At 44.7% G+C, this 14,517-nt stretch overlaps 1 protein-coding gene across 2 annotated transcripts in view; it reads right to left on the reverse strand.

Annotated features, from left to right (window-relative positions):
* MSRA (methionine sulfoxide reductase A) overlaps positions 1-13,308 on the reverse strand; it is a 239,520-nt gene extending 226,212 nt beyond the window's left edge. For both annotated transcript variants that reach the window (XM_066611958.1, XM_066611957.1), the window contains exon 1: positions 13,156-13,308. In XM_066611958.1, coding sequence (XP_066468055.1) covers positions 13,156-13,288 — 133 coding nt within the window. In that variant the 5' untranslated portion in view covers positions 13,289-13,308. The remainder of the gene's footprint in view (positions 1-13,155) is intronic.
* Between the last annotated feature and the right edge of the window lie 1,209 nt (positions 13,309-14,517).

Below are 14,517 nucleotides of genomic sequence, written 5' to 3' on the forward strand. Positions count from 1 at the left end.
TCTGGTGTTATGTGAGAGTGTAAAGAGCATCTCCCTATCCACTCTGTCCATCCCCTGCATAATTTGTATGTCTCAATCATGTCCCCCCTCAGGCGTCTCTTTTTTAGGCTGAAGAGGCCCAACTGCCGTAGCCTCAGAAGGAAGGTGCCCCAGCCCAGTAATCATCTTAGTCGCTCTCTTTTGCACCTTTTCCATTTCCACTATGTCTTTTTTGAGATGCGGCGACCAGAACTGGACACAATACTCCAGGTGTGGCCTTACCATCGATTTGTACAACAGCATTATAATATTAGCCGTTTTGTTCTCAATACCTTTCCTAATGATCCCAAGCATAAAATTGGCCTTCTGCACTGCCACCGCACATTGGGTCGACACTTTCATCAACCTGTCCACCACCACCCCAAGATCTCTCTCCTGATCTGTCACAGACAGCTCAGAACCCATCAGCCTATATCTAAAGTTTTGATTTTTTGCCCCAATGTGCATGACCTTACACTTACTGACATTGAAGCGCATCTGCCATTTTGTTGCCCATTCTGCCAGTCTGGAGAGATCCTTCTGGAGCTCCTCACAATCACTTCTGGTCTTCACCACTCGGAAAAGTTTGGTGTCGTCCGCAAACTTTACAACCTCACTGCTCAACCCTGTCTCCAGTATCCTTTTTGAGATGTGACAACCAGAACTGGACACAATACTCCAGGTTTGGCCTTACTATTGATCTGTACAACGGTATCATAATATTAGCTGTCTTAGTCTCAATTAGATTGTGAATTCACTGTCCCATACTACATGTTCAGTATATGTAAAAACATATTATTGTGACAGTAGAGATTAGGAAGATTGAAGCCCAAAAAAGGGACTGGTATCAGCAGTTCCTTAAAGTTGTAGTACTGTAGTTGTTATCTTGTCTGTCTTTGAAGCATGCCTGTATGAAGTCTCTGGTTTTCCCACTTTATAGATTATGTCTGAAATCCTAACCAACTTTCCAGCACTGGCATAGCTGTGCCAGCAGGGCTTGTACTGCATCCTGCAGTTGGGGGGCAGTTACTGCGGCCTCCTCAAGGTATGGCAATGTTTGTTCCCTTAACTCGAAGTTACCCGAAGGGTAACTCAAAGGGTAATAACATTACCCTTATGTTGGTGCTGGAAAGTGGGTTAGGATTGCACTCTATGGTTCTTACGCACAACCCACCAGATGTTGGTGGCTAGATTTGGCCTACTGAATATCAGGTCCTTCAAATATTTTTGAAATATGTGTGCTGTTCCAAGTAAAGCTGCTTTATGTAGTTAGTATGTAGTGATTTCATTTACACCTAGGCATTCTCTGAAGGAACCAAAGCAAAATACAAACAAACATCCTTGGGCTTGACCTTAATAAATGTGGACTTGACTATAACAGTGGTCCACCAATCGGATTGTTGATGACTGCCTGGTGTTACAGACACCCTCTTTCCCCAAACATGTGTCCAGTTTAAACTGACTCCATCTTGGTTTCAGAGTTGGGCAGACCTCCCTGAAGTGAAAAGGGATGAGATTTTGCTGGCTCCCAAGGAAAGGCCCCTCTATGGTTGATTAAATCTGGGTGCTTGAGGTTTGATAAAGGATAGCTAGCAAGGACAAGTCCTGCTTGAATGTTAAATTGAATTACTGTACAATTGCCCAACTGGTTAGTTCCTTTTCAGACTCTAGGCCAAGAAGTCCCTCCACCTGAGATAACACACCCTGCCACACTATTCTTCAGTGGAAATTTCCTGGATGGGCCATTAAGCTCTTTTCTGACCTCCTAGAAAACTCAATCAAGGCCAGGAAGCCGAAAATGCATCACTCAAGAAGCTCTCCAAACTCATTTGTCCTGCAGATATACCTTTGTTTCCTTTGTGAAAAGTCCTAACTTCCCTGCTCTAGAAGCAGATTAGACAAGACAAGACAAAGACAGAGACAGACAGAGACAAGAACAAGACAGAGACAGAACAAGACAAGAACAGAAGAAAGAGTTCATTCACTCCAGAGGCAGTGGGGGAGTACAGCCTGGCATTTCACTTTGGAAGAACCTGGGAACTTTGCAGCCCTGCCTTGCTGTTCAAGAAGGACTTCACAATCAAGCAAACCAGCAGACTAGGATAGGTTATTCCCCCCCCCTCTCCAAAAGATTATTTAGTTAATAAACTCTTTATCTTCTTTGAAAAGCTCTGTCTTGTGGTTACTGTTAGTCTAATTTTGAGGCATTTTGGGATTGGTTGCACTGCTCATCCATGTCAATGATCCCAAACCTTGTCACACTGCTAGATTTGACCTTTGGCTTGCTAATTTCCCCAATTAGAGGTATTTGTGTATGTACGCATGACACATGAAGGTCACAAGTGTACATGTGAAGAAGCAGTGCTGGCAACAGATTGCCAGAGAATGCAGGCATAACAGATTGGAGGAGCAGTGTTGGCAACACTGGGCATCCCTTTCTGCCCTCTGACCTGGGCAGGTGGGCTTGGATGATCATCTGGCTGGCATATGCCAGGCCAAAGGGTAAGAAACTATCATTCTTTGGACTTGAAGACAAGCAATATACAAAGTGAATTTCTGCTTGGCCATGAGATCTTCCTTCAATGGCACTGAGTTCAAAGTCTCATAGAGAAGCTTTAGTTGGGAAAAAGAGGGAAGTATGGAGAGCTCAATCATCAGGGAGGTCTGGAAGAATTAGCAGGGTTACATTTCCCTGTCATTTTATGGGAAATGCAAGAGACAGCCATAAGTGCAGCCAAAGCCCATACTCTCTTCAGAGCTGGGAGATGAGGTTTTGCATCTTTTCTCTGACTCCCTGGAAAGTCCTGTAATCGAGCCACAGCTTCCTCAATGCTATCAGAGCAAGTGCCTGCAAAACTTGGCAAGGACCCTATAAGTGACAGAAGGCTTCCTTGGAAAAGGGGTGTCACCAAACACTCTAACAACCCACCGCAGCGATATATACACTCAGTGAGCTCCAGAATTTTGCTGCAACAACACGTAATTGTACCCAAAATTCTGTCTCTAGCATGGTCTTCCTTAGCTGCCTTTGGAGCTTTCCAAGGTACTGACCTCCTGCTTGGTACTGTGTCTGTCTGAATTCTTGCCACTCAGTGGAGTTGGCCAAGGTTCTGATACCCAGCCTGGGCTTGTGCTGCTGTTTTGGATCGCTGCTCTGGCTGAATGCCAGTGACTCTGTCTAGAACAAGATAACCAGGCCTAAAACCAGACCTGCTAAGAGTAGCTTGCACAGTGGGCTATGTTATGGGGAAAGAGGAGTAGCCTGATAATAATGATAGTAAGACCAGGAGGGCTTCCACTGCAATTCAATGGCGCTGCTAAGACCTTTGCACCACAGAAGAGCAGTGGCACTCTGTGAGTTGGAGGAAGTAGTGCAGGGGGAAAGGATTACAACATAAGGGCCCTGTGCGAGCAACTCTACAACCTCCTGTTTTTGAGTGGAGTACTGAACCCCAGGTTGACATTTAAATAAAAGCAGCATGCCTGGGAATGAACTCTACCTAAGAATCTGGAGACTTAAGCTCAAGACCTACTCCTTTTCACCACACATACCATTCTCTGAAAGTCAAAGAAGAAAATCACAGACAATATCACACATACTATGCTCTGAAAATCCAAAAGATGATGATTTCACCCAGACCTTGAAGTCCTCTCTATTTAACCAATAATGAAGACAGAAATTAAAAACCAGAATAATTACTTAATGCATTCAGCAGAAGTAAATTCTTGCATACAGCCCAATTCTAAACACATTTATTCTGAATCAAATTCCACTGAATTCTCCTGGATAAGCAGGTATAGAACTGAAGCTTCAGTCCACTTAAATTTAGTGGGACTTACTTCTGAGTAAATATATGCAGGACAGTGATGCAAGAATGCAAATTTCAAATGCCTAGCAGCGTAGTAAATAATTAATTTACAAATATTAGAATCTCTGTCTATCATCATTGGGAAATGCTAGCGAATGGTGTGGGACCACAAGACTGGCAACAGGCTCATCATGCTGCAGTCTTCAAAAAGGAAGATTTGGAAAATTACAGTTCAGTCAGTTTGACTTTGATACCAGGGAAGATACTAGGGCACATTACAAAGTAGTCAGTCTCCAAGCATTTTGATAACCATGCAATTAATAACAGAAGCCAGAATGAATTTATCAAGAATAAATCTTACAAGAATACTAATCATTCTTTGATCAAAGTACTAGCTTAGTGGATTGTGGGAATGCTATGGAAGTAATTTTTTTTATTTCAGCAAAGCATCTGATAAAGTTTCCTGTTATATTTTGATGGCCAAACTCATCAACTGTGGGCTAGATAATAATTCAGAGCCCAATCCTGTGCTTGGCAGCATGGCTCCGTGCCACCGAGCACTATCGCAAATGTTATAAGGCCCGTTTGTGAGCCTCACCACCGGGCTCCCACCCATGTTAGCCCAGCGCTGGCTGGTGCTGGGCTAGCATGGGTGGGAGCCCAGCCTCCGTGGCTCGGCAGTCTCCCAGACCGCCAAGCCACGCACGGTAAGCAGGGCAGGGAGGAGGCGTTCCAGGGAGGGGGGCCGGCGGGCAGCGGAGAGGGCAGGGGAGGCGTGACGCAGGGAGGGGGGCAGGCTGGAGGCGTGCCTAGGGGAGAGAGGGAGGCGGGTCCATGGAGCTCCACTCCACAGGATCCAAGGCGCTCATGGAGGGCTCCGCGCCCTACACGAGCGCCTTTACCTTACCGCCAACCAAGCAAGTAGCCCCATTGCGGGGCTGCTTACCTTACCTGGGAGAAGGGAATGAAAATCCCCTTCTCCCAAGGCGCCTCCCACAGTAGCCCAGGGTGCGGCAGCAGCCATTCTCAGTGTCGCCAAGCCTGGGTGCCCCAGGCAGCTCAGGACTGGGCTGCCCATCAGGTGGATATCCAACTGATTCAAAAACGGTACTCAAAGACTGCTCAGAAATGGATCCTCATCACACTGGAGGGAAGTTTCAAGTGAAGTGACACAGGATTTTGTCCTGGGTTCAATACCCTTCAACATTTGTATTAGTGACTAGAGATGTGAAGGCCTGGAAAAAAAACCAGAAAAATTCAGGAAAAAAACCAGTTTTTTTCTGTTTTTTTCCTGAATACTTTTTTGTTTTTTTCTGAAAAATTGAAAAAAGAAAAAAAAATGATTATGGAATGTTTTATTTTAACATGATGAATAAAATATTTTAAGACAAGGTGTTCAAATGTTTTCCAAATCATTTCCAAAAAATACATATGGTGTCAGATTATTCTAATTTCTGTGCACTGAGGATAAGCAAGTCCGAGGTTACAAACTGGACTCTTCAATGCAAGAACAAGATGCATTTCTTCCTTTAGGAGGTGCTGCCAATGTCACAAGATAAGAAAAAGTTTTTAAGTTTTGTTTTTGCATGTGGGTGGGTATGTTTGGTTCTGTTTTGTCCTCTTCACTAGGCCTCAAAGCATTGGAAAAAAATACAGAGCAACAAAATGGACCTGAAAGTATATACATAATTTAAAAAGGTAAGAGTTTACATTTATCTGATTCCAGAAAAAATCATTTAGCTACATCAGTTTATCTTTATAACCTTTGTATCAATAATAATTTAATTACAGGTGCAGCCTATTTATCCACGGATTTTTTTATCTGCGGATTTGTCTCTGAAGCGTGGGGAAACTGAAAGTCACACACACCTTTGCCTGTTTCTGTTGCCTCTGTTTCCAGGCAGCCCAAAACACTGCAAAAAGGCTCCGCCTAGCCCAGGCAGGGAAATAGCCCTGGAGCCATGGAAGAGGTTCCCCTTGCAAAGGAACAGTAACATTCCTGGAGCCCCTGAGCCAGCAGAGGCTGAAGAGGGGAAGGGGGAACCAAAAACCTCTGTAGCCAGAACAGCAAGGTGGAGCTCACGCTCTCTCTCTCTCTCTCTCTCTCTCTCTCTCTCTCTCACACACACACACACACACACACACACACACACACACACACACACACATACATACGGGCAGGTGCAGTAGCAACAGAGGGGATTGCTTTAAATAACCCAGGAAGTGTTTGCTGAATTCCCCCCTCCCAGATGTGCACCATCTGCAAGCACGCCTTTCTAGCAAGCAAAGCATGAGATTTAGCCTACAATTCTCCCCACACGTTCCTGGGACTAAGCCCCATTGACTAGAATGGGGCTTACTTCTGAGCAGAAATGCATAGGACTGGACTCTTAAAAGCTCAACATCCCACGTGTGAAAGAAGCAGGACAGCTGGCAATGGGGAGGGCTGAGTACGGAGTGGGAGGCAGGAGGGACAGGAAAGGGAATTGCTTTAAAAAAAGCAAACTCAGCATCCCACCTATGAAAGGGGAAGGAGGGGGAGGCGGAGGGGGAGAGGGGGAGGGGATCGATAACAGCTGCCTTAGTTTCCTTCCATCCGGTAGTGTCAGGCTGCAGCCTCTTGCATAACTCTATGGAATTTAGCACAACACGTTTTTGTTAATCGCGCCAAGTCATGGAACAGAACTAACGTGGATAAATAGGCTCTACCTGTACTACTAATCTGGTTCTTTACTTTCCCCACCCACAATCATAGATCAGTGTCTTTTTGCAAATTAGCCTTTAAATTATTTTTCTTTCCTACTCCCCTCAGGAAAATGGTGAGACCAACATCTAGCATATGGAGGCATTTTCACATTATAAGTTCTTCTGAGAAGAAAAATGTGATTTGCAAATATTGTCAGATGAAATATGCATTTCCAAATGCTACCAGGATGACAAAACACATTCTTGTATGTAACAAGTGACCTGTAGATATTAAAAAATCCTTTATGCATCTAAGTGAAGAGGACCACAATGATGAAAATGCACATAGTTTTTCTCAACATTCTCGTTCAAGAAGTCCTCTTTCTACTCCATTTGTAACATAGCAACACAAAGTGTTGTGCCATCAGCAGCATCTTCAAGTAAACAGATACTGAAGAGAGCCGCATCCAAAAATTATTCAATAACTCCATTTGTAGACAAGATGACACCTGAAGATCAGGAAAAAATTGATCAAGCTCTTGTAAGAGCAATATATTCTTCTAGAATACCATTTTCAATAACTGAAAATACATACCTGCATGAAGCTTTGAAATTACTGTTACAATTCAGCCCTTGGGTAAGTTTTCTTAGCATGACTTGGGAAACCACAGAGAAAGAGAAACTGAGCAGAGCAACAACAAAGAGAAATAATGACTCTCAAAACAGATGGGGGCCTGGAAATGAGTTGCCCAACCTGGTGAGTCAACAATACTTGACTGATGGTCCAATCCTACTGGCCCAAACCTCCATTTTTGCTGATGGAACACACAGTTCACAGGCATAAACAGTTTTACAGCTATCACAAATACAACAGTGCTAGTGCACGCGGCCTGGCCACCACCGAAAGCGACAAGCAGCCAGATCCATGCAAAGATGGATGCCAGATGCCTGCCGGAGCAGGTAAGGCAACAAAGGGGTTGGGAGGGAGGCAGGGGCGGAATGGGGCTGGAGTGGGCAGAACAGGAAGGAGATGGGGGACAGATTCAGTGGCAGCGGCGCCCGCCAAATCCAAACCCCCTTCCCATGTCTGATAAGACTTCATGGGTCACTGTGGACTTGTGCCAGCTGTGCAGGTCCAAGTTGACCTGTGGTGGCTGCTAGAACTTACCCCAGGGCAAGAGAACAAATGTTCCCTTACCCCAAAGCAGCCACAACATGCCAAAAAAAACCCACGGTATACAGCAGAAGCCATGTTGGCACAGCTGCATTGCTGCAGGGGAGTTAGGATTGGGCTACCTATCAGTGTCAAGATCTGTTATCACTACTATTATTATTCTCTAGCAACAACATAGATGCAGCTTGTCTGGGAAATGGTGGCTCTTTATTCACAGCAATGAACATCAGGTCTATACTGACCGATCACTGCAAGTGAAGAGTGTGCCCTTGTCTCTGGGGTATGTGGGAAGCAGTGATTCTTCAAAGAAAATCTGACTGAAAGAAGGAAGCAAACCCAGTAAGTGGACAAGGCATATTAGGAATCTATATTATCTCTGGCACAGGTATTTTACTATTAAGGACTTTAGAAAAGCACTTCATAGAGTTTGTTAAGCCACACCAGAAATTCATTTTCAATTGGAGTACCTGAAACACTGTCCTACAGAAGAAAAAAAAAACTGTAAACACAGCCCTTGGGGAACTGCAGATAACAGATCCTTTCAAGATATTTTCCCTCTTTGGCATACACAGCTATTTTATTCATGGATAAACATTTTCTGAATGTTTCCAACAGGCTCTACATACCAGGATCAGATTTTCAATAATAAGGTAATTTACACCAATTTTGCACAGGAATCCTTGCTTGGCAATGAAGAAACTCTCATGAATCACCTTTTTTCTAGCTTAACCTGCCTTCCAGGGTTGTCATGAGATGAAAAAGAGACAATGTGCCATAAATCATCTTGAAAGACCACAGAAGATATTTCTAAAACTATACATCTCTGGTGTCTTTTCCTTAGAGCAGGGGTGCCCAAATCCCAGCCCTGGGACCACATGTGGCCCTCGAAAGACTCCCAATCCAGCCCTCAAGGAGACCCCAGTCTCCAATGAGCCTCTGGCCCTCCAAAGACTTGCTGGAGCCCTTGCTGGCCTGATGTGACTGCTCTCAGCATGACAGCCAACTGCTTGACCTCTTGCGTGAGCTGTGGGACAAGGGTTCCCTCCTCTGCTTGTTGTTTCATGTCTGTGATGCAGCAGCAGCAGTGAAGGAAAGGCTGGTCTTGCTTTGTGCAAGACCTTTTATAGGTCTTGAGCTATTGCAAGACCTTCATTCATTCATATAAGTTCCACCTCTAATATATTCATTTATGTAAATTTATTCAAATTTTAAGTGTACATTAATTCTTTTCTTTCCTGGCCCCCAACACAGTATCAGAGGGATGATGTGGTCCTCCTGCCAAAAAGTTTGGACAGCCCTGTCTTGGAGTATAAGATGTTTGACATAAGACTGAGGGCCCAATCCTATCCAATTTTTGAGCACCAATGCAGCCACAATGAAGCCCTGACATAAGGGAACAAATATTCCCTTACCTTGAGGAAGCCTCCGTGACTGCCCCCTCCCATTGCAGGATGCCACAGACACCACATTGGCATAGCTGAAATCAGCACTGGAAAGTTGGATAAGACTGGGCCCTAAGAGAATCAGATGCAAAAGGGAATGAGGCTTCTGTATCTTTCATTGACATACAGAATAAGCCAGATGCAGCTTTTTCACCCCTGCACAACAAGCCAAAAAGATTTTCTAAATATATTCCTGTTCACAGATTACTGACTACTTATTTTAATTGAACAACTTCCCAAGTCTCTACAAAGAACAGTTATCGAGTAGTCCCTCGAAGTCACCTCCTCCCTGAAAAAAATATTTTATTTTATAAATTGGAATACATTTTCAGAGCAATTCAGATACATAATTCGCCAAATAAAAACCTCCTTCCGAGGGGAGGGGGAACAGGTTTGACAAATACACAATCTACCATATATCTCTGCTTTTATGCCTCCTTTGCTACTGAGAGGTTACCACTTGAGCAATGTCATCTCCCCTCAAGCGATGCTGTTCCCCAGCAACCTGCCTTTTGTTGCCAAGGGGAACCCTTGTGGAGAGATACTATGGTTTACAAGCCCACCACAATCCTCTGGGGTGGGGGGGTCCAGCTTTGTGCTATGAAGCTTCAGGCCCATGCACTGAGCAGCATGAGAGGAATATTGAACAGCTTTCAAAGAACTCCAGGGAGTGGAAGGGGAGCTTTGTGCTTTACTCATGAATATCATAGCTCTTGTGTGGTACTTAGATGTCATAAGGAAGTATAGGGTTCTCAGCAATACTGCTATCACAAGAGCTGTGTTTCTCTGGTAACTGACTAACCATTCTAAGGGTAGACATATTGGACACCATTCACCTACAAAGACCTTATCAATGCTTCTGATGTTTTGCCTTATTTCCATTGATCACATGAGGAAAGGAATGCAAGAATCCAAATCACAGTTTCTTCCTGGGGCATTTCAGTTAAGCACAAATGCAGATAACTAAGACCATACTTTTTTTACTATCCTGGAATATATACCGAAGAATGTGTGTGGCATATGCATGAAGGGCTCCTGTTTTGAATCTCTGCTTAACTAAAACAAAATAATCAGTACAGTATTTCCTTCAACCATGAGCATTACAAAAGTCATGACAATGTGGCAGCAATGAGTTCTAAAAGTTCAGATGTGATGCTAGGCGTTTTTAAAGCTTCAAGACAAGCTCATGGAACAGAGAACCATTAAAGGCTATCAGCCTTTACAGCTAAATGGAGGCTCCAGAAACCATATACTGTACCTTGAGCACAGCAGAGAACAAGAACAAGCAACAGTAGTTGCCTGCAGCACATACAATCCCAAATGTCCACATACCTAGGCACTTCCAACCACCAGCTCCCCAACTACCAGACTGAATCACAGGAGACCGAGGGGGGGGGGCTGCCCCCTACAGTGCCAAACAAAGAGCAAACAGTTGCCACACAGATGCATCTGAAACATCAAAATGAAAAAGTGCAACATATCCAGGAATCAAGTAATAGCCAAATTAATGGAATTTCATGGATAGAAAGAACAATTGTGATTCTCTGCTTATTATAATTAGCCACAGGAGCCCCATGCTACTTAAAGTTTTGAAACTTTCCAAATATACAAGTCAGTTTATATACAGTAATTCAACTCAAGTCTCAGATTATAATAGTTATTAACTAACTGTATACTTGTCTATTAGTAGAAAAAAAGGCAAAGGGCCAACCTAGACGATAGATCAAAATCCTCTGACTAGAGTTCCCTGACATAACCTTTGCCTTCAAAATATTTTTGCAAGAGGATCACAAGGCATAGGTGGCCTGAATTCAGGCCCAATCCTATCCAGCTTTCCAGCACTGATGCAACCACAAAGCAGTCCCAAGATGAGGGAACAAATGTTCTCTTACTTTGAGGAAGCCTCCATGAATGCCTCGCCCACCACAGGATACAGCACATGCCCCACTAGCATTGCTCCATTGGCACTAGAAAGTTGGATAGGATTGGGTCCTTAGCCTACAATCCAAAGCATACTTACACAGAAGTACGACTGAACAACGACTGAGTAAGTATGGGACTTACTTCTGAGTAAACATATATAGGATTGTGCAGCTGAATTTTCCTCAGTAGTCTATTAGCAACAGAGGGGAAAATCTCCGTGAGTGAAGGTAGCTTTGGAGGAGGTGGGTCACAGCTATAAAAAGGGGGAAAGGGTTAAGCTCCCCTCTCCCCCAAAGCCACAATCCAAATCTCTCTCCAAAAAGCAGCTAGAAAGAAAGAAAGAAAGAAAGAAAGAAAGAAAGAAAGAAAGAAAGAAAGAAAGAAAGAAAGAAAGAAAGAAAGAAAGAAAGAAAGAAAGAAAGAAAGAAAGTTGGAGGTTCCAATCATGGTACTGTCACATTTTAGCTGAATAAGGGCTAATTAAAACTGTTGATGGAGGGTATTGATGAAGCCAGGATCCCTATATCAGCTGTAAACAGCACAGGGATTCAAGTCATATAACTGTGGCAATGACAACCTTTGGAGCACTTTTGTGGCTACCGCATTTGAGTGAATGAGGTGTGCCCAACTTGTCACTTTCCCTGCAACGTGACAGCTTCATGGTAAGGCCACACCTGGAGTATTGTGTCCAGTTCTGGTTGCTGCATCTCAAAAAAGACATAGTGGAAATGGAAAAGGTGCAAAAGAGAGCGACTAAGATGATTACGGGGCTGGGGCACCTTCCTTATGAGGAAAGGCTATGGCGTTTGGGCCTCTTCAGCCTCGAAAAGAGACGCCTGAGGGGGGACATGATTGAGACATACAAAATTATGCAGGGGATGGACAGAGTGGATAGGGAGATGCTCTTTACACTCTCACATAATACCAGAACCAGGGGACATCAACTAAAATTGAGTGTTGGGCGGGTTAGGACAGACAAAAGGAAATATTTCTTTACTCAGCGTGTGGTTGGTCTGTGGAACTCCTTGCCACTGGATGTGGTGCTGGCGTCTAGCCTAGATGCCTTTAAAAGGGGATTGGACAATTTTCTGGAGGAAAAATCCATTACGGGGTACAAGCCATGATGTGTATGCGCAACCTCCTGATTTTAGAAATGGGTTATGTCAGAATGCCAGATGCAAGGGAGGGCACCAGGATGAGGTCTCTTGTTATCTGGTGTGCTCCCTGGGGCATTTGGTGGGCCGCTGTGAGATACAGGAAGCTAGACTAGATGGGCCTATGGCCTGATCCAGTGGGGCTGTTCTTATGTTCTTATGTTCAGACACTGGCAGGTGATCATCCCAACTTCCATGCAGTTCAAAGCTTCATCTGTGGATTTCTGCACAGAAGCCTAACACTTCATTTTCCAGTCAGTTGGCAACCTTTCCTGCCAAAGGCAGATATGTACAATGAAGCAGTACCACCAGTAAGGTGTCTGTGTGTTTACATTTTGTGTGTGTGTGTGTGTGTGTAGATGTGTACAATGAAATAGTACTATCAATAGGGTGTGTGTATGTTTGTGTGTGTATGTCGACGTGTTCAATGAAGTGATACTATCAGCAGGGTGGGTGGGTGTGTAAATGCATACAGTGAAGTAGTACTATAAGTATGTGTGTTTGTGTCTGTGTGTAGATGTGTACAGTGAAGTAGTACTATCAGAGTGTGTGTGCTTGTGAGAGAGAGAGGCCTTTTAAGACAAACATCTTCAGAGGACCAGAACTGGGGAAACTATTGATGGGCACTTACTGATCAAACATCATTCCATGAAACACTGTTGTAATGACTAGATACCAGGAGCCTGCCATAAGCATGCGCAGTAGGGGGTGGTCTTGTCGAGAAAAGCGCGTGCGCCCTCTCCAGGTCCTTAGAACGTCGCTGCGCAGGCGCCAATAAAAAGCAGGGTAGAGCAAAGGCGCATGCGCCGTTCGGCCGGCCGCAGAAACTTCCCTCGTCGCCGGCCCTTTGGCGCATGCCCAGTTGAGACAGGCAGCCTGTGGCCCTCGACCGCAGGCGCGGAGGAAGGCTGCCTGGCGCTGCTGCTTCCCCCCCTCCCCGACCTACTCACCCGGGATGCGGACGAGGCTCCGATTTCTGCCGGGCAGGGTCGCTTCCTTCGAAGGCGGTCTGAGTGACGAGGAGGCGGCTTCTCCCATCCCGGCTAGCGTGCAGAAGAGCCGCCGAGAAGCGGCCAAAGTCATTGCCCCTCCCCCGCCTCTCTCTTTGAGCGCTGAGGGGAAGCGGAGCCGCGCATGCGCCTGGCAGCCTCAGTCTCGTGCGTGCTGCGCGTAGCTCCCGCTGACCTGCTCCTGCTGTCAGCGCTCAGGAAGCCCGTGGGGGAGGAGGGGACTTTTTGGAACCTACGTGACTTGACTTGATCCTGTGGCAGGGCGTTCCACAGACCGCACTAGATGCCATAACCACATCCTGTGGCAGGGAGTTCCACAGGCTAACCAAACACTAAGTAAAGAAATATTTTCTTTTGTCTGTCCTAACTCTCCCAGCACTCAATTTGAGTGGATGTCCCCTGGTTCTGGTGTTATGTGAGAGGGAAAAGAACATCCCTCTACCCACTTCATTCATCCCCTGCATAATTCTGCATGTCTCAATCATGCCCCCCTTTCAAAAGGGGTTCATCCCTTAGGAATCATCACTGTTAGAGCAGTGGTTCCCAAACTTTTTTTGTACCACAACGCACCTTTTTGAAATGACTCTGTATTTGGACCTGCCTAGGTTTATCAGTCTTTTAAAGAAGGAGATCTAGAAAGAAATAGCATATTATTTATGTTCATAGGTTTTCATGGCCAGCAATAATACAACAATTTTACATATATTTATTTGGGTGAAAAGACCATGGTTGTGTCAAAGAATTATAATAAAAAAATATAATTATATTGTAATTATAATTACAATTTTTAAATTGTTAAAAATATTTTATTTTTTTCTTCTTCAGCATTTGTCCCATATGGTGGCAGAGTCTGCTATTCTGAAACAGAGTCGCCATTTCTCTCAGTCACAAACTTGGTTTGGGTGTAAGTGGATGATTTTCATACGTGCAGTGTGTCAAGCCAGCACTGCTTTGGTTGGACCATCAGTCGTTTGCCTCCAACTGAAGACCCTTCTTTATTTATTTACTTAAAGTAATAATAACCAGAAAAAGACCCTGTAAACTTTATCTTTCTATGTTTACACATGCTTGCAAACTGCAGGAGCTCAGCTCCTTGCAGGGCAATTGGCAGCTATCTTGGAAACTGCAGGAGCTCAGCTCTTTTTGGATATCCAATGTTTGGATATCCAACTATCCAATGTTTTGCATCGAGTGCAACATGTATGACTATATGCCTCTGGGGCATGTCACGGGTGTGTCCTCGGTGCAAGGAGCCCCAGGGACTCAGGGAACGTGTCTGCTCCCTTGAAGCCTTGGTGGCTG

Source organism: Tiliqua scincoides, chromosome 1, assembly GCF_035046505.1.
Source record: "Tiliqua scincoides isolate rTilSci1 chromosome 1, rTilSci1.hap2, whole genome shotgun sequence".
Lineage (NCBI taxonomy): Eukaryota > Metazoa > Chordata > Lepidosauria > Squamata > Scincidae > Tiliqua > Tiliqua scincoides.